Here is a 27191-nt window from a genome sequence, read left to right on the forward strand (position 1 = left end):
GGCCACTGCATTTATTTTCTTTATTATTCCCCTAGTTATTACAGTACTGCCTCCGTTCGTGCAGCAGGTTGATGGGCATCCTGCATGCTATTGCTGCGCTGCTTCCAGGAACTCCACGCCCCATCCCGCCCCCGTGCACCACTGTGCTCTTGTATACGCTCACCCATCAGCCCCGCCATCACTGTGCTCGATCAGCTGTCGCGGCAGGCCTGGCTGCTGCATGCTGGCCAACGGAGGCAGATGCATGGAGACGAGAGGAGAGGAGAGGAGAGGAGACGAGAGCGTGATAGGTGCAGCCGTGCAGGCGCAAAGCACGAGCACGGCGCGAGCCGCGCACACGCTAGCAGCCGTAGGCGCCGCTCCAGCCTGGCGCATCTCGTGCATGCTTACGTGTCGGCACCTGCCCGGTACGTTGCCGTGTGCGGTGGGATCGCGACGGAGACATCATCGTCATCCTGCTCCTGCCCGGCGCGATCACACGGGCCTGCTCTGCTCCTGCTCCGACCCGACCCAACCCAGTGGAACCGGGCAAAACACATTTAGCATGGGTTGGATCCATCTCCATTTTTTAGCTAGTTTAGATTCAACGGTATTGAATCCATCGAGTATTTAATTGAGGGTTTAGGTGCAATCCAAAATTTTATATAGTTAGAGGAAATTTCAAGGATAGAATGGATGCCATGTTCGCACCGTTAATAAATTATCGATGAATTCACATGTCATCCTCTTTTTTTTTTCTTCCACCATCCGTTTCTTCCTCATCGAGCTCGGTGCCGCCAACCTCATACCTGCGCTATCTACGCATGCCGCCCCGTATCGATCACCCCGCCATGCGCCACCGGCCCTCACGCTGGAGCTTGGCGCCACCCGCCCTGTGCTGCTCTGCCTGCCTGTACACCTTCCGCCCTGAGCTCCTCCTTCGACCCCCTCCTCTCGCTCCCTGCTCTCCTCTAGCACCGCATCGTCCCGCTGACATGCGCCACCGGCCACCGCACCTGCCTGGCCCCGCGCGGCACCGCACCGGCTGCCGAAGTCCTGCCTCTACGCCGCGCCTCCCTCCCGGCGAAGCTCGGCCGCTGCAGCTGCCCTCGCACCCCAGCGGCTAGGCTGGAGCGCCGGCCACCTCGGCCACCCGCGCGCCAAGACCAAATGATCACCTCAACAAGACCAATAGTATTGGTGTTAAACAGGCTCGTATCGATCCCTTCATTTCTTAGAGATCGTTCCAACTCGGATCTGCAGGGTATAAACTCAACCCACCTTCCGTTATAACCGAACGCGGATCGAAATAGATCGAACCCGTCCCGACCCACTCATTGTACGTGTGGACTCGGAGACTAAACACCACCAGGGATACGGCCAAAGACGGAGACGGGCCTGGAGGCTGGAGAGGCACATCCACCCTCGGCATCGCACCGCACACGCGGCTCCCTCCACCGAGCCCGCGCGCCCCTTTTTATTGACGCGCCCGTGCGCGGCCTCGCCTCCCCTTCCCAGGAAGGGGAACCGGGCGGGACTCCACACCTCCTCCTCCGTCGCTGCCGAGAGAGACACAGCGAGATGGCGCGAGTCTCCAATGCCAGGAAGCGGCAGGGCGCCAAGCCCGCGGACCCCGCCCCCAATACCGCCGCCGCCGCCAAGCAGGCTGGGAGCAGCGGCGGCAGCGACGGCGACCGCCCCGTGCGCGTCTACGCCGACGGCATCTTCGATCTCTTCCACTTCGGCCACGCCCGCGCCCTCGAGCAGGCTAAGAAGCTGTATGGCCCCATCCCTACCTCTCCTCCCCGCCTCCCCTCTCTGCCGCGTCTCGCTCCCCGATGGAACGCGGCGGTGCGTAGATCCGCCCCCATGCCATGCCCCTCGCGTCCTCGCGCGCCGCCGCGCCCGTCGATTCGGCTGCGGCGCTCGCGGGCTCCGTTAGATCTGGGCGCCACACCGCCCGATCTCTCGCCCTTCCTTCCCCGTATCGAGTCGCGGGTAATTGCGCGTAATTGCCCGCCACCCCACCCCACCCCGCCAGAGTTGACATTTGAACCTCCTCCGTCAACGGGATCTGGGTACAGTTTGTGCCAAGCGTGCCATCTACTCCTGCTCGCTCAGCTTGATTCGCCCGTGACGATGCAGCTGCTACCATCGTTCTTTAACTCTTAATGCGCGCTCTCCATTATCTAATAGCCACACCCCATGTGTTTTTGTGGCAACCTGCAGGTTCCCCAACACGTATCTGCTCGTCGGGTGCTGCAACGACGAGCTCACCTACCGCTACAAGGGCAAGACCGTCATGAACCAGGAAGAGCGATACGAGTCCCTGCGCCACTGCAAGTCAGTAAATCCAGCCTTATACTGCTCTTATTGCTGCTAGCTAGCTGATTCGGTGCCACTAACTACCCATTTTTGTGATGTCAATTGTAAATTGTATTTTTGCCTGTAAATGGTGCTAATTGAATCATCACACTTTTGCGTACAATTTGTATTCGGTATTCCTGTTTGCCCATATGCTCTGAATGCTATCAAGATCCACCAGCAGTGCTACTGTAGTGCTCTTGTCTGTTTCTTCACCAGATCTTTTTGTTCATTCTGTGCTCCAGGTCTTTTACCCCAACACTCGTAACATATCCCTCATTACAACCTATTCTTTTTAATTAACTGGAAATGAAGGCACTGTCAATTTTTATCACTACTTTTTAAGATTGTGTTAACTGTTAAGCACCTGAGGCAGTGAGGCTGTTGGTTAAGAGTTCGTTAAGCCCCTTCTGTTTAGCTTAAGATGATATATCTTCATAGACGATACCAAAAAACAACTACAGCAAGATTCTGGAAAACTGCTATTTCACGAGTCAAATCGAGCCCTGCTCCTTCTTCCCATATTGATTGTCTGACCATCTCTCCACTGCTTTTAGGTGGGTTGATGAGGTCATTCCTGATGCTCCGTGGGTTCTCACACAGGAGTTCATTGATAAGCATCAGATTGACTATGTTGCTCATGATGCGCTACCGTAAGTCTGACCTGCACAAGGCCTATTTCAGATGTTCCCGTTTCTCCCTCTAAACAGTTCAACCAACTGTTGTACCTTTCTTGTTACTACAGTTATGCTGATACTAGCGGGGCTGCAAATGATGTCTATGACTTTGTAAGTCTCATTAGTCATAACCAAATAAATATTATATGCATTATTCCTTCACTTCCACACTGAAAATATTTCTGCTTGTATGTATATTAGGTTAAAAAGATCGGGAAATTCAAGGAAACGAAAAGGACAGATGGGGTTTCAACTTCGGACCTCATTATGAGGATCTTAAAGGACTATAATCAGTATGTCATGAGAAATTTAGCACGGGGCTACTCTAGGAAGGATCTAGGTGTGAGCTATGTCAAGGTGAGGCACTTCTTTGTTTGGCACATAATGATGGAACGGAATTGTTTTAGAGGTTTTGCAAGTAGTAACATATTTTCCAACTCTTATTATTTTCATCAGGAGAAACAACTGCAAGTTAATATGAAGATTAATAAATTGCGAGAGACTGTGAAGGCACATCAGGAAAAGGTAACCGTGTTGCCCTGAGACTGATCAGTACTTGTTTCAAAAGTAGGTTTACTACTTTCCTTCGCATGAGAGGTTGTCACTTCTTTGCTTTAAGGCTTGCAGATCATGGCCATCAGTTTTACTGATATCTTGCTTTGTGTGAATTATGGCTCCCAGTTGCAAACAGTGGCAAAGACTGCGGGGTTGAATCATGAAGAATGGCTTGCCAACGCGGATCGCTGGGTTGCCGGTTTCCTGGAGAAGTTTGAGCAACACTGCCACAACATGGTAATATGCTTTTCTAAGAATGTAATCTTGCAAAGCTACCTATGTTGAATTTTAAACTTGTCAGATAATTGATTAGTCAATACTTTTAACAAATGGGGTAAAATTACTGGCTTTCAGCTCGAACTGAGTTCCTCTACTTATTGTACTCAGGAAACAGCCATCAAGGACAGGATACAAGAGAGGCTGGGGAGACAGCTGGGCAAAGGAATGAACGCTGGTCTTGTGCAGCAGCAGCCGGTGGCGGCCTAAATGTGTTGCTGCTGCAGTGTAGATGAACCCTCTTGGACCGGTCTAGAGTGAAGTGGACCGATGCTCATCCTCAGGTGATGTGTGGTTTGTCGACATGGAACGTGGATGCTTGTAAGAGTGCAACACAGTTGCTGAGGTGTTTCTAGTTTTGTAACGCAAATGGAAGCCGTATACAAATGTCTACAGGAGAGGCGTTTGGTGTTTTGGGCATGTTACGGCCGTGTTTTTTTTTACTTAATGGTGAAAGCATCTAGTCCTCTAATTCGAGTTTTGGTAATTAATGACAACGGTTTGTGGATTAACAATTTCATTTGAGATAATGAGTATAGGTTGATCCACAGATGAAAGAGATTTGGTTGTGAACGCATGGAGTTTTGGAGATGATGAGCAAAGCTCGGGCTCAAGGCAAATGTATAAAATAGGATTTTTGCATTTTACCGGTCACAAGACGTTTAGTGGATGAAAGGTGACCGGATTTGTTGGATAGATAGCCGTACTATCAAGAGGGGTTGTGTACTCATGTTTGACGGGTCTTTAGTGCCATTTTGCTCAAAATATCTAGGTGCATGCATGAGGGTTAACGACGTTTTGAAAAGATTTGAAAAAGAACAAGTTTGAGAGCTGACTGCACAAGCGCGGACAGTTCGCCCCCTGGGGCGCGGACGCGGACGGTCCGCAATCGTTCTTGAGAGCATGTTTGGCTCTGGTGGTTTTTAGAGATGACTGGCGGACAGTCCGGCCCAGGTGGGCGGATGGTCCGCAGCTCTAACTCAAATTGTCCAGAGAGGGTGTTTTCTCTGGTTGGGCTTATGATTTGTGCGGCGGACGGTCCGCCCCTGAGGCGTGGACGGTCCGCCGGCTATTTGACATTTTGTACCAGAGACATTGTTGTTTCTGTTGGATTTCAAGGATAAACTACGGACGGTCCGCTCCTGAGGCGCGGACGGTCCGCAGGCTAATTTCAAAGTTGCACCAGAGACGATGTTCGTCTCTAGTGGTGTGGAACACTCACTGCGGACGGTCCGCACCTGGGGCGCGGACGGTCCGCCAGGGCTTAACGGCTAGTTCTGACACGCATTAAATGCACTCTGACTCACTGGTTTACAACGGCGATAATGCACTCTGACTCACTGGTTTACAACGGCGAACAGTCCGGTTTTTGAAACACGGACGGTCCGCGACTTCGCAGAGAAGAGTGTAACGGCTAGTTTTTGAAGGGGTGTCTAATATACCCAATGCCCGACTATTAGGTGGCTCTCTTGGCCATTTTGGACTGCATACTTGACATCATAGAGCTAAGGCATCCCTCTCTCACACACACTTGCTTAGAGATTGCATTCTTGAGAGTGTGAGGGCCTTCTAGTGCTTTGCATCAATAGTTTGAGCTTTGTGGCACTAGAGAAACTTCAAGCAAGCGTCATCAACTTGTTACTCTTGGGAGTTGCCGCTCCCTAGACGGCTTGGAGAAGAGGATTTCGTGGAGCACCTCCAAGGAGATTGTTAAGGAGCCCCGATTTCGGTTGTGAGAGGTTTTGTGCTCACCTCACCGGAGTGGTGAAGAGCAACTCTAGTGGAATCGATGTGTGGAGCGGTTCCTTGATTCAATCCGGCTCAAGATCAAGAGGTTCTTGATAGAGGAGCAGTTGATTCTTGGAATCCACCTCAACGTGGATTAGGGGTGACTGTCAAGTCATCGACACCACGGGATAAATTCTTGTGTCAAGCTTGGTTACTTCTCTTGCTCACTTTAATTCTTGTTTTTACTTTGAGCAATTTATTTTAGTAGAGCTTGATTTGTATCTTGTCACCCTAGATTGCAAACCCATCTAGAGATAGTAGTAGCATGACATAGGGCTTTCCTTTGTTACTAATTAAATTTCTCTAGTGTTAGGTTTTAGATTTTAAACCGCCTATTCACCCCCTCTAGTCGGTGTTCTTGATCCAACAAAGGGTTAGATTAACTTTTTTACCGAGATTGTTGTTCTTCGTGGTTATATATATATGACATGGCTAATCTCTATCACGATGGCGAGCCAGCCAGCCCACCGTCGCGATCCCGCCTGGCGCCCCTCCCGTGCCGTTCCCTGCGCCCACGTTCCCTTCTCCCTTCGTTTTTTTTCCTTATTGACTCCGCGTGTCCAGTTTCTGTATTTTTAATCGGTGGTTTACAGGTTTTTTTTATCTGTGGTGCAGGGGCAGCCAGGTAGGCATGCAAGTGCATTTTTTTCCCCAGGACATGCGAGTGTGACGACACGCCATTTTTTAGTCAGAACATAGAATATTCTCATTCTAGAGAAAGAAACCATTAATTCCAGCTGGGATGATCGTTCAGGTCATTGAGTAAAACCGTAACCATTTTCTATCATACCATAAGACTTGTCGCTGAAGCATATGCAATCATAAAAACTTCAATTCTATGCAAAGTAGCAGTAAGTTCTCTTATCACAAAACTGAGAACACTTTGCATTTACATTCACCATATTTAAACCGAGCACACCATAAGAGTTCATAAAAACTCAATGCATTCTGCTATTTTATTGACCCTGTTTTTACAATATGGTAGAACAATAAACAAAAAGGAAATCAGAAACTATCTAGCCAATCAACCATCTCATGTGCAGGTATCCAGCATGCATATTGCAATCTGCATAAGAGCTAAGAATTATTAGTATATGCAGGTTAAAGACAGCCTATACACATTGCATAAGAGCAAATCTAGGGGCGCATGGGAGCAAACAGAGATGGAGGGTGTGTTGAGGAAGCTCCTGAGCAGATGGCACGCCGAAGGAGGATTTGGTTGCAGGATCCGGCGCCATTGGCAGTACTCTCCTAGGGGCGACGGGAGGACAGAGCGACATCGCGGAGCGCCGGAGGAGCACCGGCGACGGGAGGAGCGGAAGCGACATAATCCCAAGCTGGGTGACACCTGCAAAACAGAGGGTGCAGACTAATTTATTTCTTACTAGGAAGTCTAGTGCCACAAGACTAAAGCTTCAAAATAATATGGTTCACAAGGTGAAATGGGCAAGGAGTAAAAAAAGTTACACGAACTATTTTTATTTTTTACTACGAAAGTCTGAACTGAACCAGGATAGCATGCTTGTTCTCTTATTGTCTGAACTGAAAAATGCACACAGTATGTAGCACCATGCCCTTGTATCTAGAGAAAGACTGAACTGGTCCATATTATGCTCATGACAGGGTGGGGGAGCAAAGTGATATGCATAATCAGATACTGAAATTTCAGAATGCATAAGCATGCATATGGACACCTCAGTCTCAAATATCAACGTCTACATATAAAGATGAAGTGGTACCACAATATGCCTAAAGTCTAATAGGTGCAATCTAAGAAGAGATTCTGGCAGGATTTCATAAAACTAACCACAGGTAGTTCGATAGATATATTACTACTATATTATGCCTAAAGTCTAATAGGTGCAATCTAATAAGACATACTGAAAGGATTTCGAAAAACTAATCAAAGGTAGTTCAGTAAGAAATCATGGAATCAACGCTCTGATCTAGCCTTTACTTTGTAAAATAGAACTCTTTCCATGATTATGGCACACTTTGCACCTATGGTTACTTTGTTTTGTAGCAGTCTCAACCAACCAGGCAACCATTAAGAAATACCCATCAACAGAAATAAGTGTTTATACTACCATTTCTGTAAAATTTAAAAAAATGTCATTATCTAAACTTCATCACACACTATATAGCTCAAATATTCATATGGGACATATATTAAATTAACAGTACAAGCTTTATCACTCAACCTATTGATTGGCCTCAGTGAATGGGGAGGTGTTTCCATCTTGATATGACCAAGGCCTGAAACAGAAGCAGATGAATGTCTAATGAACCACTATAGCATGTTGTTAAAAGAGACGATAGGTAGCGAACTAAGGTTGATCACCAACGACAGGCTGACTGCAGAGCTCGCACGAACTTCACAACAAAACACATACACATTTGCGACCAAATTCTACTACATCTGAACATAAGAATGCAATTAATATGCAAATCCTTCGAGAAAATACATGTAACAACAAATCAGTAATACTAAAAAATATACAAGTCCAGTATCAGGCGGAGGGAGCTAGGAACGGGCGAAGCAGATCTGGACGGAGGTTAATGACCTAGGAGGCCAAGATCTCGAATCGTGCGATCGACGGAGGGCTAACCAGCAGCTTGCAGCCGGTGGCACCAGTGCCTAGATCGGCGACGGGAGGAGCGGCGGCGCAGGGATGGGTGGGGGGAGGGGGGGGGGGCGTCACAGGAGGGGAGCAGTGTCGAGAGGATGGAGGGCCGTCGGGATGAGGGAGCAGCGCAGGGATGAGGCAGCGGCATCGCAGGAGGGGAGCACCGCCGGGAGGAGGGGAGCTGTGTCGGGAGTGACCCATAAAAATGAAGAGAGTGACCCATAAGAACATAAGTTATTTGCAACCACACTAGCCTGATAGCAAAATCTATCATGCCTGGACGGATGAAACCTAATGAACTATAAAAGCCACAATTGTCTGAAGCTAACCAAACTGATCGCAATACTTTGATGTGAGACTAGAAAAACTTCAATTAGATGGGATGTAGCAGAGATAGGTTTCTTGTCACAAATAATGACATATATGCACATGCAAAAAAGATACTATCTTCTAAAATGATGCAAGTGTACCATACAAAACTCAGTTATTGGCGACCATACTAGTCTACTCACCAATTCTGCAGTCTACACACTAAGTATAGTATTGTGGATTTGTGGTACATAATTTGCTAGCAGCAAATAACAACATATGTAAATGTAAATAGCTTACCTTCCAAAGACCCTGGTATAATAATACCAAGGGATAAAGCAGTTTGCAGGACCCATCTCATTGAAAAGCCATAAGAAAATGTTGGAGCTGAAGAATAGACTGATGATATTCAAAGGTGCAGGGCTGCAGGCAGGAACCTAACCTATGGTCATGGAAGTTTTGCAAGAAGATGGTGCTGGAGCTCAAGACCTGTATAGAGGGTGTTCCACTGACGGTCAGGTTAGCACCAGCAGAGGTTGGATTCACGAGACGTTGTTTGCCGTCTAGCTGTCGCCTCCAGCAGAGTCAAAATGGTTGTCGCAGCAGGATCGATCCGGTCATCCGTATCCCTCCAGAGACAACAAAAAGGAGATGAGGCATTGGGATTCAACAAGCAATCCAGATGTATACCTCCAGGTAATTAAGATTTCAGGAACATTAAAAAAAGCAACAGAAAAAATCAAGATTGGATAGGGGCAGCATCATGATTAGGAGAGGATCGTTGCTTTTGACCATCCGAGCAGCTTGGTGTCACTGACCTTTTTTTTGCAGAGCTCGTCCATGTACGCCCCATTGTACACCCGCTGTTCTGCAGCCTCATCTCCATGGTCATGGAACCTGCAGTGGCATCCTGATTCAAAAGAAAAAAAAAATTATCTATGCTGCACCAATGCGTATTTTCAACATTCAAGAAACAACAGTGATGGCAATGATATGCAGCATTGATAAAGACAAGCTGATAATATACTGGCAATGCCGTATATCTCTGGGAAATCAGTAGCATTTGTGTCGATAAACACAGGCTGGCTTTACTAGGCAATTAAGCTCACCTCTGTATTAGGCTTTGCTAGAAAAATAAGCAGTGCAAAGTTTAGGAAAAATCACCAAAATATATACGAAAGAGCTTAAAACTGCATGTCCTTTGTAAAAAAGAAAATAATCACCAACTTATATACAAAAGCTACTTCAGGAAATGAATGGTATGTTTCATGAGATAATCATAAAATAATTAATTGCATGGCTACAGGAAAGAAGCAACATGCATGTATCATACACTGGAAGGATATATATAATTTAAATAAAGCTTTGATCTGCCTATGACAGCGCTACTGATTGGAAATCACAGAAAATGATGATGTATCTTGAATCTTGAATACATATGTCTCAATGTGTAATCATTTTCACGTATAAAAGCAATCCAGGTGACATGAATTTGCACATATAAAACCTATTAAACTGGAGCATAATTCTCTAAGTTCTTAAGAAAACCGCAAAAACAAAGAATACATACACCTGCCTGGACAGGAGGCACATTAGAAGATGCTCCCCGGCTCGGTTGAGAACCAATATAATCCTGCATGCAAATCGACATTGTGTCAATGTCTGGTGTGACACGAACAAGAACAGGGAAGGGAGAACTGAAAAAAAAAGGATCAGGTAACGGTTGCAAGTTTGCAACAACCTAAAACCTTATTTGAAAACTACACACTGGACAAATCATCAACACCTACTAGGAAATTGACCAAAACCAATGGAAATCAAGCAGGGTGAGGATAGAGGGTACCTTGTGCCTTGCAGGGAATCAGCAGCATTCATCCAAAAACCTGGATCGCTCCGTTGAGCTGCTCCACAGTCTGATCTAACAAGAAGACGAAAGGATCTGAGCTGCAATATGATCGTGAAGTGGTGATGAAATTAAACATTCTGCCAGCTAAAATGATCCAATCCATTTGCAAATCGCCCATACCTAAATGGGAAATCTAGAAAAAAAATTTGGGGAATAAAATTGGATGGGAATGGGGGCACAACGATGCACCTAGAGTCAGTGGGGGAATCACCTGATAGAAAGCCAGGACGGAGGAGGATCGCCGGAGACGTGAGGATGGATCGGACCGGCGTTGGGAACGGGAGATCGTCGCCTTGAATGCGGGAACACACAGGGGCTGGTCAGCAGCGGGCGGTGGGCGGTGCCAGTCCCCGGATCAGCAACGGGACGAACGGCGTCGGGAGCAGACGCTGCAGCTCGCCGGGCAGGGGCTCGCGCGGGCCGGCGGGAGCAGTCGCTGCAAGCTCGCCGGACGACATGGGCGCCTAGAAATCGCGCGGCCGGCGACGCAGGACGGAGGGAAACACGGGGGCCGGCGCCGCAGGGGAATCGCGGGGCCGCGCCGCCGCATCTGTGAGCTGCTGGAGGGGGCGGGGGAAAGAACCGCTCGGACGAGCTGGTGGAGAGGGGGCGGGGGGAAAAACCGGCGTGGATTGTCTGACTTCATGAAGGAAAGTCACCCGTGACTTTCTCACTCCTTGATCTCATCGACCGCCTATCCTACGGCTGCTAAAGGAATCAGATTTTTTTTATGCACAGTCAGTAGTAATTAGTCCATGTAAGATCCGGTTTGAGAGTGAGATAAGAAGTGATATTTAACAGAGATTTCATTATTGTAGATTTAAACAAACATTTCTCTTCTCCTAAAAAATATTTGACTTAAGTATTTTGCACAGATTCGTTATCCAAATGACTAAAATAATCTTCACTACGCACACTACTACATGAGATAGGTTTATACTAGCCAAAAAGATTTCACAGCTAATCGATGGTTTGAAAATTCCAAACTTGTGTGCTACTTGTGGAGATTTTGTGGATATATTGTTTGTTGTATAAATTTATCTGATGTATTTGTGGCTTTTGGTGGAAGTTACGTTGGTTACTTGGATTTTGCAACATTTCGAAAATACTTAACTAAAAATACTTGTGTAAGTCTTTAATTATTTTTAAGATATATACAGTTCTTCAGTTATAAAGTAAAATTTCTATATTACATATCGCTTCTTGTCTGACTCTTGAACTGGATCTTATTTGAGCTAATAACTATAGCAAAGTTAATTGGTTGTGCATAAAAAAATCTGATTCCTTTAGCAGCCGTAGGATAGGTGATGGATGGTATCGAGGAGTGAGAAAGTCACGGGTGACTTTCCTTAGGAAGTCAGACAATCCACACCGGGGAAAAACCGCTCGGATGTGGGGAGAGAAAACTGGGCACGGGGAGAACGGCGGCAGGGGTCGGGTCGGATGCGAGTCGAGCGCGGGGTGGGGCTCGGGTACTGAATATGTTATTCAATATCCAGGTACCCAATAGACCTACTATATATATATTATGTTCCATCCATAATGCGTAATGACAAACATTCACCGTATATGCTCATCACCTGTAATGTTGGTCTTCATCTCCCTCTCTAGGAAGTACGCTCTTGAATGCTGAATAACCTTCCTACTGGGCTTGGATTGGAATGCTATCCCAACGGTCGGGTGGAGCACTTGGATTTAAGGTTTGTTGATTATGTCTCTCTGGGTTGCCGGTTTTCTGGAGAAGTTTGAGCAATGCTGGCACAGTGCAACATGGCACCACCTCCATCGACTACGAAATTAAGGGCCTGTTTGGAGACTAGTGCATTAGCATTAGCATTAGCATCTCCGAACAGGAGTGCTAAAGTTTACCAAAATATTGACAAAATATTAGATGTAGAAGGAGCTAATAGGTTCCCATTAGCATGCGATTAGCACATGGCTCCAAATAGCATAGCGCTAGCTAAACGTTAGCACTGGAAATTAGCTCCTCCAAATAGGGCCTAACTCGAAATAAAACTACTTTGCTGTAGACATCTATAAATGGCTGACCATATGAGATTAGGTACAGCAGGTGAAAGTGGCTGACGCACCCACTACTGCCATGTTGCAACCAAATTGGTCTTCAGCTCAAGCTGATGCCTCATCGTACTAAGAGTGTGTTCAAATTCAGTAAAAATTTGGACGAAATTCACTGTAACAATTTTTGACCGAAGATTATAAAGACTAAATATGATCTAATTATAAAAATAATTATGTAGATGGACGGAAAATCACGAGATGAATCTATTAAACATAATTAATCCATCATTAGAGGTTGCTTACTGTAGCACGACATTATCTAATCATAGTCCAATTAGGCTTAAATGATTCTTCTCGCAATTACCTAGGGTTATGGAATAAATTTTATCAGTTATCCATTTTTAATACTCCTAATTAGTGGTCAAATGTTCGAAGAAGTTATTGTAGCACCGAAAAAAATTTGGAGTCTAAACACACCTTAATTTGCATGTCCTCAAGACCTGATACAGAACGGCTGGGGGGAGGCAGCTGAGCAAAGGCCTCTGGTGCCTGGTGGTGTGGTGCGAGTACTTCTGGTTCATGCCTTCATGGGAGTATGGAACGAGCGTGATGCATGTACGAGATTTGGTGAGGCGTTCTCTGGTTGTGACGCCAGGGAGTCTCCCTATACTGCTGTAGCTGGACAAATGTCTACGGGAGGCGCGTCTGGCGTTTTTTGCGTGCTGTGAGGAAGGGTTTGGTGGCCTTTTTGTAATGATATTGATCTGCTTTCCTGGCTCTATATGGCCCATGGGGCACAAGACAAATCGGTGCTTGTCAATACACCAGCATGCAATTATTGGATGGTTGTATTGTGTACTCCAGGCCATTGAAGAATAACCTTGAATCGATGAACTTGTTTGTTTAGACAAAAAAAAAACTGTGAACCCGTTGAACCTTGAGGGATATCCAGGGTTGTTGATGGGATTTTTTTTTCTTTTTGGAGAATAGGGATCGTTACGGGACGTTGGGAGCTCGTGCAACTGTTTGTAGAGGAGAGGAGCGTACTTCTTGTACGGGCTGGCCCAGACGCTTGAATGGGCTTGTAGCCCAGGGCCCGCAACCGCAGATGGCACAGGGGAAGGGAGCGCTGGGGCAGCGTGATCCGCGGGCGGGGCCTGCGGGGCGCGCGGAGTGGCCGGAGTCCGTTGATGCCGGATGCCGGCGCGCCCACCCCTCGGTCGTCGTCTTCCTACAGCTCTCCTCGCGCGCGACCTCCACCGCTGCTCCCGCCCCCGCCCCGTCGGCGCCGTGGTTGCCCACCGTGCCTCAACATCCCCTGACATGCCACCGTCTGCAGTCGGCAGCGCCCGCCCGCCACCAGGACGGCCTCCCGCTCGGGGAAATTTCCCCGGCGAGAGCCCCTGTACGTCCTACCCCCCGCGACCCTCCTCTGCTTCCCCGGCGTTCTACTACTAGCGGCTGCCCGGCCGCCGCGAGCGCGCGGCATGTCGCGGGTTCAGATATTCCCATCCATTCGCTTGGTACTCCTGCTGCCGTCGCTGTCGCTGCAAGAAAAGGACGAGGAGAACCAATCATTCAATTGATCGATCAGGTGAAGGTGCGGTGAGGTGAGGGGGTTCTCGCAGCCCAACGGCCTCAATCCCAACCCCATCCGCGCTCGCTTCCATGCCGGCGATTTCTGGCCACACCTCCATCGCCGACGGCTATCCCAGTAGCCCCCAGCCCCCCACCCACCCCAACGCGTCGCATCGAATCTGCGCTCCCGCTACCACCTGCCTGCTCCGGGCCGGCGCGCGCGCCCGCGCGCGAGCGAGGAGCGGGGCATCAGCTGATCAGCAGCCCGCAGGAGGGAGGGAAACTTCGCCTCCTCCTCCTCTGCACACCGCGAGCAACGGCCTCCTAGCTACTCCATGGCAGCGACCGCCTTGATTGGGGTTGCCACTTTACGCTGCCACCACCACCGCCCCTCCGCCCGCTCCCGCACCACGTCGGCCGTCCGCTCCTGCACGCTTCCTCCGCGACATCGATGCCGACGACGCGGATCGGCCACGGCCCATTCCTCTTGTGCCGCGTCCCCCCCGCCCCATGTCCGCCCAGCAGCCGCATTGAGCCGCGTCGCTGCCGGCGACACTGGCTTCATGGGTCCATCCGAACCCGACAATGGCACCGCCGCGCTTCCCCGATCCTCGTCGTCCGACCTTCGCTGCCGGCTGATCGTCCCCAACTCCACCGCCGGCGCCGGCAGTGCCAGCGGCTCATCCGGACTGCTGCCCACCGTGAGAAGATGCTTGCTTTCAACTTCTCTATGCTCTGAACAACCTCTCTTCTTGAATTGAACCCGACCGATGGATGCGTGTGTGTATGCACGCAGATTCTTGGCGTCGCGCACCTGCTCGTGTCGCTGGGCATCGTGGTCGCCGCCGACAAGTTCCTCAAGCAGGCATTCGTCGCCGCGTCCATCAAGTTCCCAAGCGCTCTCTTCGGCATGTTCTGCGTCTTCTCCGTGCTCGTCGTCTTGGACGCGTTCGTGCCCGCTCTCGCCAAGGGATTCCTGGACTTCTTTGAGCCCGCCACGCTGTTCATCCAGAGGTGGCTGCCCCTGTTCTACGTCCCGTCGCTGGTCGTGCTGCCGCTGGCCGTCAGGGATGTCCCAGCGGCTTCAGGCCTCAAGATTTTCGTAATTATCTGTATGTATCCTTCCCGATCATATCGTACCACTCATTGTTTCTCTTCACACAACAAATTAACTTAATTTCTTGCTATCCATCTAGTAATATGAAAGGGTCAAGAAAAACTTGAAATATGACATTATGACACGCACTTACTTACATAATTGAATTAGTTCATGCCCGCAAAAGGCACTAAGGCATAGGAGGTTATCTTCATTTATGTAGGTTAGCAGAACTGCAACCAGAAAGATGACGTTTTTAAAATTGTGAAGTACGAAGCCAGTCTGACTAATGATAGCATCATGATCCTCTGCCTCTGGGTTAAGTGATTGCACATGAAACACATGGTAGAGAAGGAACTAGATTTGCATTGATTACCACATGAAACACATGATAGCATCGTGATCCTCTGGCCTGGTTCTTTTTTTTTTCCTGCCATGGCAGTCTATATTTCCATTTCTGAAAAATAAATTTAGGACAACTACATTTACATGGTTTTCATTTGGCTTTCTTCTCTAGTTGGTGGCTGGTTTGCTTCACTGGCGGTCGCAGGGTACACAGCGCTAGCTGTGAGAAAACTTGTGAAGACCCAGCTTATACCAGCAGAGCCCATGAGCAAGCCATCGCCTTTTTCGACCTCCGAAACCTGGGCATGGGCTGCTATCTTCGTTGCATCATTTGGTGTTGCATATTTCAATCCCACAGCACTTGGTACCACAACAAGAACAAGCCTTCCATTCTTGCTCGCTGCCACTGTGCTGGGATTCATGGTTGGTTCTGGGTAAATACGCTTATGTAAACTCGATCAATAGGATCCAAACTATGCATGCAGCCTATTCTGTTTTTCTTGACGATCTGGGTGTTTTTCAGGTTACCGGCTGGCGTCAAGAAAGTGTTGCATCCAATCATCTCCTGCGCACTTTCTGCAGATTTGGCAGCTGTAGCATATGGGTATCTCTCCGGGTCTGGACTTGATGCCGTGCTAGGTTCATAAGCTAAACCCTACTAGTCCTACAATTAAACTGTGTATTCTTTAGTTCTCAGAAGAGTTGCCTTCAAAGCATTTATGCCGGAGTACCATAGAACATAAACACAATATCATAGTGTTCTCAGAAATTTAAAGTCGTTGTCCAGGTAATTATTATACAAAGGTGCCCTCTAATCCTGGAGCTGGTGACGTTCTAATGGGTTTCCTTGGGTCTGTGATTATATCATTTGCATTCTCAATGTTCAAGGCGAGAAAGGTACCACTGAACATGGCTATTCATTATGTGACATCATTTCTGTTAAGCTCTACTATTTTGCTACAAGTGCCTGTTGTCTGAATGATACCTATTCTATGCTTCCTGATTTCAGCTTGTGAAGAGGCACGCAGCAGAGATCTTCACATCAATTGCCCTTGCATCGACGTTCTCTTTGTACTCAACTGCTATCATAGGGCGCCTGATTGGGCTGGAACCATCGTTAACCATATCGATATTGCCCAGGTGTATTACCGTGGCGCTGGCTTTGAGCATAGTATCTTTCTTTGAAGGTAAACATTGGTTTGCACTATCTTGTGAATTGTCTATATTCCTGTCAGTAGAAATGAGGAGATAAGAACGGGTTTCCTAGCTTGTATTCCCAGGCAAGTTAAATCCTGTTTTATGATGATGAGTTCGTAGCTAGCTTGTATTTGCAGTAAAGGTAACCGTAGGTCAATTAGTTTACCCAAACCTGTAAACTATTTTTTTTTTCTGAAAGGAGTTTTTCGCGACCATGCCTGAGCATGTTTTTCATTAATTTCTGAAAGGAGTTCTACTCTGTTTTTCTTGAAAGCAATAAAATCTCACGGTACAAGAATCTGGGGGATACCCAGTTCGCGAAGCAATAAACCTGTAGTCGGTTGACTCAGTTCTTCAGAAAGAGTTGAATCTTCGTGCCATATATCCTTCCCATAAATTGCTGACCGCTCATGGGCTCTCCTGTGGTTCAGGTGTAAACTCTTCGCTAACCGCTGCCGTGGTTGTCCTTACGGGGCTCATTGGTGCCAATTTTGTCCAAGCAGCTATGGATAAACTTGGTCTGAACGACCCCATCGCCAGAGGAATAGGAACAGCGTCCAGGTAATTTGCTCTAAATGTGTCGGTCCAGCTCATTCTTTTACTCTGTAAGCACGATCAAGATTCAGGCCCTGAATGGTATTGGCATGTAACCTTGTTTGGTTGATGGTGCAGTGCTCATGGACTGGGAACAGCAGCACTGTCAGCCAAGGAGCCCGAAGCGCTGCCTTTCTGCGCTATCGCTTACGGTCTCACGGGGATATTTGGATCGCTGATTTGCTCGGTTCCAGCAGTGAGGCAAAGCTTGATATTCATAGCTGGTTGAGATCAAGTCATGATCAGTGATTCAGGCTCGCTGCTGCGGTTAGCAGATTCAGAGCATTTCTGGTAACTGATGAATTCGACTCTTCATAGAAAAGTTTTTTTTTTCTCTCTCTCTCTCTTTCTCTCTTTAAGAGACTCATGTTCAGAAGATGAGAAAATAACGTCCCAGGTGAAATTTTTGGAAATAATTTACCATGTACAGAGGTTTGAAAAAAAAAGGTGAACTAGATGTTTACTCCTGCATTGCAATTCTCCCGTTGTCATACTAGGGCAAGGTGGACCTACTTTGCTGTTTGAGATATTACCTCTCTCTCTCTCTCTCTAAAAACAAGAGATGCATGTTAGACTTGACATTTTTGAACAAAATAGAGGCAAATTACAGTATGCAATTGGACAAAAATTAGTTGGAGAGCAAGCACCCTCGTTGGACGCCGGTGGACGCATGACTCGCTGGAGATGGAGTGGAGTGAGGCCGACAGTCACTGGCCACCGCGCTTGTGTGTCGTGTAGGTACCAAATCCAGCAGCAAGTGAAAAAAAAACAGCAGACGGAGGTCAAGTGGTCAACAGCAGTCTCCTCTCACTCTCTCAGGGTCTGTTTAGTTCATTTTGCAAAAAAAAATTGCAAAGGAATCTTGGTCATTTGAAGTACTAAATGAAGTCTATTTGTAATTTTTTTGCATAGATGAGTTGTAAATCGCGAGACGAATCTAATGATGCTAATTAATCCATATTTAATCAATAATTAGCGGATGGTTACTGTAGTATCACTGTTGCAAATCATGGATTAAATAGGCTCATTAGATTTGTCTCGCGATTTACAGCCCATCCATATAAAAAGTTTTATAAATAGACTTCATTTAATACTTTAAATTAGCAAGATTTTATTGTAAAATAATGCGTTTACGACGTTTTTGCGTTTAGAGGCAAAGAAGGCCTCAGTCTCCGTTCACACTTCGACGCTTCACAATCCACACTCTCCACTGTACTAGCAATCTATCTCCAGAGTCCAGATCCCCGCCCACATCCTCCTAGGTCCTAGCCGACTACTGTGCCGGCGATGAGGAAGACGGGGGTGACCTCCGCCACCACAGGCGCAGCCGCAGGAGGAGGAGGAGGAGGAGGGGCAGGCTGGCCGTGCGGCGGCGGCCTCAACCTCAGCGTGAGGCTCAACGTGCTGCTGCTGCTGTCGGTGGTGGCCACCAACCTGGTGTCCCTCTACCACCTCTCCCTCCGCGCCGCCACCGCGCCGCCGGTCCTCCTCCAGCAGCGCCAGCAGCAGGGCGGCGACCAGGAGGAGCTGGCCCTGATCCGGCAGCTGGACGCCATCCGCGCGGGCGTGTCGCAGCTGAACCACCTCCGTTCCTCGTCCCCGCCGCCGCCGCCTCCCCCGCTGGAGCTGCTCCTCTACTCCCGCCTCGCTCCCGTCGCCTCCGCCTGCTCCGCGCACCCGGACCTTCTCCACCGGTACATGTCCTACACCCCCTTCGCGCCCTGCCCCGACGACGCCCTCTCCCTCGCCGAGCCGCTCCTCCTCCGCGGATGCCACCCGCTCCCGCGCCGCCGGTGCTTCTCCCCCACCGCCTCCGCGTCCGCGTCCAAGCTCCTCCCCGACGACCCCTTCTCCCCGCTCCCCGACGCCGCCGTCCGCTGGCCCAAGGAGGGGAATTGCAAATCTTTCTCCTGCCTGCAGCCGTCGCTGGGCTTCGACGTGGCGCGCACGGAGGCCGCTCGGTTCCTCCGCGCGCGGAGCGCCCTGGACCTGACGGCGCCGCAGCTCCTGCGGCTGGCGTCGCTGAGCCGCGCGGGGCCCATCCGGCTGGGGCTCGACGTCGGCGGCGGCACGGGCACGCTGGCGGCGCGGCTCAAGAAGCTCGCCAACGCCACGGTGGTGACGACCACCATGAACCTGGGCGCGCCGTACTCGGAGGCGGCGGCGGCGCGCGGGGTGGTGCCGCTGCACGCGCCGCTGCAGCAGCGGTTCCCGGTGGGGGACGGGACCATGGACCTGGTGCGGGCGGGGCACGCCGTCAACCGCTGGATCCCGGAGGTGGCGCTGGAGTTCCTGTGGTACGACGCCGACCGGGTGCTGCGCCCGGGCGGGCTGCTCTGGGTCGACCACTTCTGGTGCCGGAGGAGCGACCTGGAGGGCGTCTACGCCGCCATGCTGCGGAGGCTCGGCTACAAGACCATCAAGTGGGCCATCGCCGACAAGAGCGTCGCCGGCGGCGGCAACGGTGGCAAGGACGAGGTCTACCTCACCGCGCTGCTGCAGAAGCCATTCAGCTAGGTGGGTGGCGCACAATGTGAAATTGAAGTTCATCGATCAATGGAGCATCGATCTTCTTGGCTGAAGACCGAAGCAATGCAGATTGCAGTCAGCTTGTGCTATACGCTTGCAGTTTCTGCAGCAATGTGTGCAAGCCAAGCTGTTGAACTGATGGGCAAGCAACCTTGGCATTTTTTCATCATTGTATGTAAATGGGAGTATTAATGTCATAATTAGCAGCCGTCCTCTAGAGAATTTCGTCCAGTGATTAACAGGCCTCACCATATGACAGCAATTTTTCCTCCACTGATTCCTGGTTTGCAAGTTAAACTGTTTACTGATAGTACAATTTTTGTGTTGGATTTTTATTTCGAGAATGTGGGATCCCCATATGTTAAGCACTTAAGTGAGATCTTTTGGTTACATTAAACTGTAAAATTGGCCAAACAATTCTCCAATACCTCTATTTCCCTGATAAAGTGCCAATATTTGATCATAACTTCCCCAAATAAAGTGAGAGATTCTGCTCTCATTGTCAATACAGTAGTTGTATTGAGACGAGATTGCCGAAGAATTGCAAAGGTACTTCTCTTAGAGCAACTCCAACAGATTGTTTTTTCCCTTTCTCACTATATATGGATTTTTTTTCCCAATTTCAACATATATGGAAGAAGTGCTCCAGCAGATTGCCCCATTTCTATATGGAAAGGGAGACGTGTCTCCCCTTTCTATTGGGGATTGGAGAGAAATTATTGGGGATTGGGAAAAAATAAAGGGGAAAGGGAGATGGAAAATCAATCTACTGGAGTAGGTTTTGTCAACATCAATCCCCTATATTGAGAAAAAAATAGAAGGGGAAAGGGGAGATCAATCTGTTGGAGTTGCTCTTAATATCTATAGCCTCTGTTCGCTGTGCTGTTGCTAGTGGCCGGTACTAATTTATTGTGAGAGAAAATACTGCTGGTTGACTGATGGCTGGTGCTGGTTTGGTGTGAGAAAAAAAACACTCGCTGATGGAATCGAACACAGTGATAAATGTGGTACCTCTGAATCTTCCGGGATTCATATAGCGGGCCTGTAGGTTATACGACAGCGCATCGGAAATTGACACGGGGGCCCATGGGCCGAGTCTGCTCATGCTGTTGGATGGGCCGCCGCGCGCACACATGGGGCAACGCATTCATTGGGCAGTCCGCACCGCAGCAAAGCAAGCCGTCGTCTCCGACTCGTCTCCGTGTTCTCTCCGTCGCAGGGCACGCAGCCGCGGTGGCGTCCTCTCTCTTCTAGGTAGTGTTGAAAACGACGGAAATATTTTCATTTTGATCCGTTTCGTTTTTTATTTTTGTCCGTCCGTTTTTTTAAATTCTGTTTCCGTATTTACGAAAGTAGAAATGATGTTTCTTTTCCGAGGAATCCCGTTTTTACATCGAATTGATCCGTATTTATTCCGTTTTTCATTCTATTTTTAATCTATATAAGATATGTCTAAAAATTGATATGTTCCAATCACTAAGTATGCATGTTAACATGTTAACACTTAGCATACTAGTGAATATTGGACTAATAACTTCGTACGTGTATATTATTTTGTGACTTTGTTAATGTATACTCGAGAATATTTGATCACGTTATTTTTTTCGGCTCAACGTCTGTATTGGTTCGTTTCCGTACTTCTGCGTAACCCGATTCTATTTTCGTACCTGTATTTTTCGAATCCAATCATGTTTCCGCCAAAAAAAAAACATAAAAAAAAGTAGAAATGAGATTTTTCGGTGTTTCCGTCCGTTTTCATGGCTACTCTCTTCTCTTCCTCGCAGTGGAGTCCAGGACTCCACCACCAGATAGATCTGATCGATCCGGATCCTTCCCTTCCATCTGACGGCAAGTCCCCCCCCCCCCCCCCCCCCGCCAGCGCTAGGGTTTTATTTTTCGCATTGCTCTTGCTGGTGGTTGTTGGCTGTTTACCCTCCTCTCCCCCGTCGTCTCCCTCGCAGCCGCCTCCGCCGCAGATCTCCCGCGAAACCCTAACGACTCGCCGGCTCCCTTGCTCGGCCCGGGGAACCGGAGTTGGCGTTGCGATGGCGCTGCAGTACGTGGAGGCGCAGCGGCAGGCGCGCCCGGACCTCGCCGACTGGTACGCCTCCCTCGCCGACCTCTACCAGCGGAAGCTGTGGCACCAGCTCACCCTCAAGCTCGACAAATTCCTGCAGCTCCAGGCCGCACAGGTTCGCTTCCTCCTCCTCCTCCTAGGGTTGGGAAAGGTTTTGCCGACGGATTCCAGATGTGTTAGTCCATGAGGCGGATCTCTCCCACCCGGACACCCTTCCTTTAGTAAGATTTGAAGTTGTGACCGGATAATTTTTACGGGCCTAATCTTTTGAGTTACCTATGTGGGGGGAATTGCATAAAAATTTGTAGCAATCGGGCAATTATTTGTTACCTTTATGGTTCTTAACTTAATTCTATTCCCATACACTGTCAGATTCAGCTGCTTGCATATTGGACCAATAAAACTGCATGCATGTTGTTCAAGCATCCTGCTGCAGCTTTAGTTTGCTTTAGTCATACAGAGTTGAAATGGATAAAATTATCAAAAGAGATTTTCTGGGCCTTCTCTGTCTGCAGTGCACACAACCTCAGTTGAATGATACAATTTATATTTACTGGACATAGGGAATGAATTGCCGCTTCACTTGACTTGGATATAATGAGAGCCGGTTACATGGGCAACTGCTGAAGAATAATGATGTCTAAGGAAAATCTCAGGAAACTGAGATGCCTTTTTTACTCGTTGCTTGCCTTGTTTAATATATACCAAAGTCTTTTTATTGATTTCTCACATACCTGTGTATTGTATCATGAGTTGTATTGATAAATTAAACTGTTGTTCAATGGGCAACTGCACTAGAACGATTTTGTTCTATAGTGGTTATGTTGATCATTTTGATTGTTTATAAGCATTTTTTGTTCTATTTTATGGTTTGAATACCTATTTTGATTGAATGTTTTGTCATTTTTTTCCTTGATTGACATTTTTTCACCTGCTACGATTTTAGACCCTCAGTTTCTTTTGTGACTCTAATGCCATCGTTTCTTCCACAGACCGGAGACACTATCATTCAGCTCTACAACAATTTCATCACTGACTTCGAGACCAAGATTAATCTGCTAAAGCTTGCCCATTTTGCGGTGATAGCTTCTCGCCAATATCCTGACAAGGATGCTGCAATTAGTTTCTTAGAGGGGGTGATCACAAAGTTGCGTGAGACAAGAGAGTCGCGGATGAATGAGCCAATTCTCTACGTGAAGATGCAAATCGCAGCAATTAATCTTGAGAAAGGAAACCAAAAGGAGTGCAAGAATTTGTTGGAGGAAGGGAAAACCACTCTGGATAGTATGACCGATGTTGGCCCCACAGTTCATGCTAGTTTTTACTGGATATCATCTCAGTACCACAAGGCCCGCCAAGAATTTGCTGAGTTCTACAAGAACACTCTTCTCTACCTGGCCTACACAACTGTGGAATCTCTCTCCGAGTCATTCAAGCTGGTATGTTTCATCATCTACATTGTGGATCACAAAAAAAATCATTCAGTTGTAAAATTGAGCTGTGATTTATTGACTATGTTATATCATGTCAGGACTTGGCGTTTGATCTTTCTCTCGCGGCTTTGCTGGGTGATAACATTTACAACTTTGGGGAATTGTTAGCACACCCGATTGTAAGTAGTACTGTGCTTGCGCATGACTTATTCTGTTCTCATCCTTACTCTTCATATGTTGTAGACTTGTAGTTTTCTTTTGATGGCATCCATTTGCATGAGTTTGTGTGCACAGTTATTGGTTAGACAATAAATTCAACCTGTAAGGGTACCACACTATATAAAATTTCCACTTGTAGTGTATTTGTTATTGCAGAGTAATTTCTTTACATTTGTATGGTTGACATTGAAGAGGATGTTGTCTCGTATGAACAAAATTAATTTGGATATTATTCTATTCCAGTGTAAGACAGGCTGACTAACAGGAACATCATTCAATCGAAACTGTAGTTTTTTTCTTTTTGCAAATTATGTGTTTTGATTTGGTACTTCTTTGATCTAAAAGTTTTTTTTATCTCTTCCCACAGATCAATAGTCTCATTGGAACCAAGGTGGAGTGGGTGTACCATATGTTACAAGCGTTCAACACCGGCAACCTTGCTCTCTACCAAGAACTTTGCAGGGTTCACAATGCCGCTCTTACTGCACAGCCAGCTTTGGTGCAGAATGAACAGAAGCTGCTTGAGAAGATCAACATTCTTTGTCTGATGGAGATAATCTTTAGGTAACATTTGTGAAATATTTACTTTTCTAACAGCACCTCCATTTTCTTTTCCTTTGACATCGCATTTTCTTCATGTTGCAGCCGTCCATCAGAAGATAGAACTATCCCATTGAGTGTTATTGCTGAGCGGACTAAGCTTTCTATCAGTGATGTCGAATATCTTCTTATGAAGAGCCTCTCGGTAACTTCATTTCCTTTTTTTTACCGTTGATTTCCTATATTCTTTTTAGCATAAGATATTATTTTCATTTTTGTGGAATTCTGTTGTGATATGGACCATGGATTTTTCGGAATGCTCCAACCTTCTCTGTTTTATCCTACATTTTTTTAAACAAATTTGGTCATTGGAAACTCAATGTATGTTTACATGGTGTGGTTCTGAAACAGCAAGAGTAACATGGTAATACACTGCTATATGGCAGTCCTCCCAACACTTGTGCTAGTCTTGTTTATTATAGTATTCCAATGGATGGTTTTGTGGAACTTCATTATTTGAATTCTTTCATTTTTAATTTTTATAGAAGTTGGCTAATTGTGTGGGCGGCAGATTTTGCTTCACATGTTTGAGTATTTTCGGTTGAAATGTTTGTTGATCTTCACAGACCTGTTGTCCTTATTGCAGTGTTTGTCCAATGCATGAACGAACCTTCATGTTCAAGTTGTTGACTGTAGTAATATCTGACACTAGTTACTGTATTTCTAGCCTTCTGTAAGATATTAATTTTTATTTTAGTCACTGCTTTAATCTTGTTCTTGCAAAAGTGCGACCTGTTGATGCCTGCTATTTAGGTGTTGAAGTATCACTGGAGACTTAGGTGGTCGCTGTCTTGTTTGGCTGACATATGGCTGGCAATCCATTTATAACATTTCTTTCTTTTCCTACTCAGGTTCATCTTATCGAGGGAATAATTGATGAAGTGGACAGTACAGTTCACGTCTCGTGGGTCCAGCCTAGAGTACTTGGAATTCCACAGGTCAAGGCTTTGCGCGAGAGGCTGGATGCCTGGGTTGGAAAGGTGCATATGACATTGCTTTCAGTTGAGGCGGAGACCCCGGATCTTGTTGCTGCGTAATTTTGCGCCTGTTCCACTTCTGCGAGAGGTTTGGTCAGCGATGTCTTGATGCAAAATGAGAGATGCTCTGTGTGTGACGCTTGTAGTCATCATCTTCTGGATAATGAAACCAGCTGCCCTGAGCATTCTGCCTGCCTGTGACTGCGTCCTACTGATCGGGGCCTGTAATTTCCTTTTTGTTATCCTATGGACATGGATGGTTAGAACTTCACGGAGTGTCATTGAGACGAGGCCAATGGATTGGAAATTTCATACTAGCAGGGTGTTACTGTAGTTTCCCAGTTGAATTTGATTTGTAACTGAGTTTATACTCGTCCGTTGGACATGGATGCAGGAAAATCTTGCTGAGTCTTTCAAGTCTTTGTGGCTGATGTTAACATGTTACGTTGGAATTTTTTTTATTTTTAACTTTTTTTAATAATATTTTAAGTTTAACTCGTATTGGTTTTTAATTGCAGGTGCAGCCCGTTTGGTCGCGCCATTGGTTCTGGCGCGACAGATAGTCTCTGTCGCACCAGTGCATGTGGCGCGACAGTGTGGCCACGCTGGCGGCCTGTGCCAGCGTTGCGCCGCGTCTGCGTTGATGTGGTCCTTTCTGTCGCGCCACAGGCTTAGTCGTGCCATGTGGGCTGGCGCGACAAGGCCAATGTCTTGGGCCCGTGTCGGCCTTCTCTCCCCCACCCTTTCTTTCTTTCCCTCACTCCTCCACGACCAGAGCTCTCGTCCAGGGGTTGCCCCCCGCAAATCCGGCCGGGGGGAGTTGGGGGAAACGTTCCCCACCCTTCCCCGAAGGTATTGCTCCCATTTTTTTCTCTTTTAACCGTGCACATTTGTAGATATTAGGGACTTTTGGTGATTAGGGTTTGGTTCTTGATTTGAAAAATAATGTCGTAGCTGATAGTTTTCTCATGATTAGGGCTTTAGTTGATGCGTAGATGGTACTCTGCTCTCGATTTGGACGTGAGGTAGTATGTGCATGCATCGATTAATATGATTTCTAGGATTGAGTAGTGGAGATGTTAATATGGCTTTCACTCATGGATACTAGGTATCGTGAAGAATTGTTTTTGTAGTTTATATAGATTGGTGTTACCATAACCATCTATTAGCATTGCTACTTGGTCCAAATCCTATTATGAGGACAAGTAGAGTTTTGAGAGAAAAACAATTACTTGTACTCCTTTGGAGTTGAGCTTATTAAATTTGCGGTCAGGTTCGTTAAAATCTGATCATCTTATCATGGTTGGTTCAAGATCCATCTAGTTGTTCTTAGGATAAGGTGCAAGCTCATGTGATGTAATACTCGTAATATTGTTTCAAGATCCAAGGGTTGCTAGGCAAAAGTAGGGTTATTAGATTATAACATCTACCAAAATCTTAGCTAATAATGAATGGTTGTTTACTTATCCTCCCTCCATTTTTTACACATCATATTAGGTTTGTCCTAAATTAAATTTATCTAACTTTGACCAAATTTATAGGAAAGATATAATAGCATCTACAATACCAAATTTGTTTCATTGAATTTATTATGGAATATATTTTGAGACATATATTTGGTAGTATAGATTTTGAGACATCTATTTGTGAATATATTATGAATTCGGTCAAAGTTGGATTAAGTAGTGGGGATGTTAATATGGGTTTCACTCATGGATACTAGGCACCGTGAAGAATTGTTTTTGTAGTTCATTTTTTTGTATAAGTGATGAAGGTACTCCGATTTTTGTTGTTGTTGTAGATGGACGAATTAGTTCGGGTTTTTCATGGTGGTATGGTTAAGGAAACTGGAGAGTTTGAGAATATGGTAGAGGATATCGAACTGTTCGATAGTCCTCCATTGTTAAACGATTTGGTAGACCGGGTGGTTTCAAAACATTCATGTGGAATTGATGAAATATCTCTGAGGGGTAGATTTGATTGTGGTAAAGCTAGAGCACATTATGTTTTGATGACATTGGAATCTGAGATGCATTGGAGAAAGTA

At 47.0% G+C, this 27191-nt stretch overlaps 4 protein-coding genes and 1 long non-coding RNA gene across 9 annotated transcripts; 4 read left to right on the top strand and 1 right to left on the bottom strand.

The window, feature by feature from the left end:
* Window positions 1-1442: 1442 nt before the first annotated feature.
* LOC120651516 (choline-phosphate cytidylyltransferase 2-like) lies at window positions 1443-4369 on the top strand. The gene is made up of 8 exons (XM_039929009.1): window positions 1443-1757; window positions 2209-2322; window positions 2901-2996; window positions 3089-3131; window positions 3222-3377; window positions 3477-3545; window positions 3702-3812; window positions 3963-4369. The coding sequence occupies exons 1-8, from the start codon at window positions 1561-1563 to the stop codon at window positions 4059-4061; spliced, it is 885 nt and encodes a 294-aa protein (XP_039784943.1). The 5' UTR covers window positions 1443-1560; the 3' UTR covers window positions 4062-4369.
* Window positions 4370-6453: 2084 nt separating this feature from the next.
* On the bottom strand, window positions 6454-11085 carry LOC120651517. Of its 5 annotated transcripts, none has more exons than XR_005666219.1 (7): window positions 10693-11085; window positions 10419-10488; window positions 10146-10208; window positions 9394-9485; window positions 8249-9204; window positions 7841-7895; window positions 6454-6987 (listed from the first exon to the last, which is right to left on the bottom strand). It is a non-coding gene; the product is annotated as an uncharacterized LOC120651517 (long non-coding RNA). The 5 variants fall into 5 exon arrangements; XR_005666220.1 differs by having other exon boundaries at window positions 10419-10493; XR_005666217.1 differs by having other exon boundaries at window positions 9018-9204; window positions 10419-10519.
* Window positions 11086-14116: 3031 nt separating this feature from the next.
* LOC120651518 (plastidal glycolate/glycerate translocator 1, chloroplastic-like) lies at window positions 14117-17787 on the top strand. Its single transcript, XM_039929010.1, has 8 exons — window positions 14117-14779; window positions 14875-15190; window positions 15692-15953; window positions 16043-16158; window positions 16307-16416; window positions 16529-16706; window positions 17148-17277; window positions 17389-17787. The coding sequence occupies exons 1-8, from the start codon at window positions 14414-14416 to the stop codon at window positions 17537-17539; spliced, it is 1629 nt and encodes a 542-aa protein (XP_039784944.1). The 5' UTR covers window positions 14117-14413; the 3' UTR covers window positions 17540-17787.
* Window positions 17788-18459: 672 nt separating this feature from the next.
* LOC120651519 (probable methyltransferase At1g29790) lies at window positions 18460-20174 on the top strand. Its single transcript, XM_039929011.1, has one exon. It carries the CDS (start codon window positions 18598-18600, stop codon window positions 19825-19827), a length of 1230 nt encoding a protein of 409 aa, XP_039784945.1. The 5' UTR covers window positions 18460-18597; the 3' UTR covers window positions 19828-20174.
* Window positions 20175-21607: 1433 nt separating this feature from the next.
* Window positions 21608-25569, top strand: LOC120651520 (26S proteasome non-ATPase regulatory subunit 13 homolog B-like). Its single transcript, XM_039929012.1, has 7 exons — window positions 21608-21687; window positions 21801-22031; window positions 22909-23355; window positions 23448-23528; window positions 23936-24132; window positions 24214-24313; window positions 25020-25569. Exons 2-7 carry the CDS (start codon window positions 21885-21887, stop codon window positions 25203-25205), a joined length of 1158 nt encoding a protein of 385 aa, XP_039784946.1. The 5' UTR covers window positions 21608-21687; window positions 21801-21884; the 3' UTR covers window positions 25206-25569.
* Window positions 25570-27191: the final 1622 nt, after the last annotated feature.

Source organism: Panicum virgatum, chromosome 9K, assembly GCF_016808335.1.
Source record: "Panicum virgatum strain AP13 chromosome 9K, P.virgatum_v5, whole genome shotgun sequence".
Lineage (NCBI taxonomy): Eukaryota > Viridiplantae > Streptophyta > Magnoliopsida > Poales > Poaceae > Panicum > Panicum virgatum.

What these genes read in the sequence shown, in the direction of transcription:
- LOC120651516 (XM_039929009.1), top strand. Translation starts at nt 1,561, where the DNA reads ATGGCGCGAGTCTCCAATGCCAGGAAGCGGCAGGGCGCCAAGCCCGCG. An exon ending in CTCGAGCAGGCTAAGAAGCT is followed by an intron (nt 1,758 to 2,208) that starts GTATGGCCCCAT and finishes GGCAACCTGCAG; the next exon opens with GTTCCCCAACACGTATCTGC. An exon ending in TGAAGGCACATCAGGAAAAG is followed by an intron (nt 3,546 to 3,701) that starts GTAACCGTGTTG and finishes TATGGCTCCCAG; the next exon opens with TTGCAAACAGTGGCAAAGAC.
- LOC120651518 (XM_039929010.1), top strand. Translation starts at nt 14,414, where the DNA reads ATGGCAGCGACCGCCTTGATTGGGGTTGCCACTTTACGCTGCCACCAC. An exon ending in GGATTCATGGTTGGTTCTGG is followed by an intron (nt 15,954 to 16,042) that starts GTAAATACGCTT and finishes GGTGTTTTTCAG; the next exon opens with GTTACCGGCTGGCGTCAAGA. An exon ending in GGAATAGGAACAGCGTCCAG is followed by an intron (nt 17,278 to 17,388) that starts GTAATTTGCTCT and finishes TTGATGGTGCAG; the next exon opens with TGCTCATGGACTGGGAACAG.
- LOC120651519 (XM_039929011.1), top strand. Translation starts at nt 18,598, where the DNA reads ATGAGGAAGACGGGGGTGACCTCCGCCACCACAGGCGCAGCCGCAGGA.
- LOC120651520 (XM_039929012.1), top strand. Translation starts at nt 21,885, where the DNA reads ATGGCGCTGCAGTACGTGGAGGCGCAGCGGCAGGCGCGCCCGGACCTC. An exon ending in AATTGTTAGCACACCCGATT is followed by an intron (nt 23,529 to 23,935) that starts GTAAGTAGTACT and finishes CTCTTCCCACAG; the next exon opens with ATCAATAGTCTCATTGGAAC. An exon ending in TTCTTATGAAGAGCCTCTCG is followed by an intron (nt 24,314 to 25,019) that starts GTAACTTCATTT and finishes TTTCCTACTCAG; the next exon opens with GTTCATCTTATCGAGGGAAT.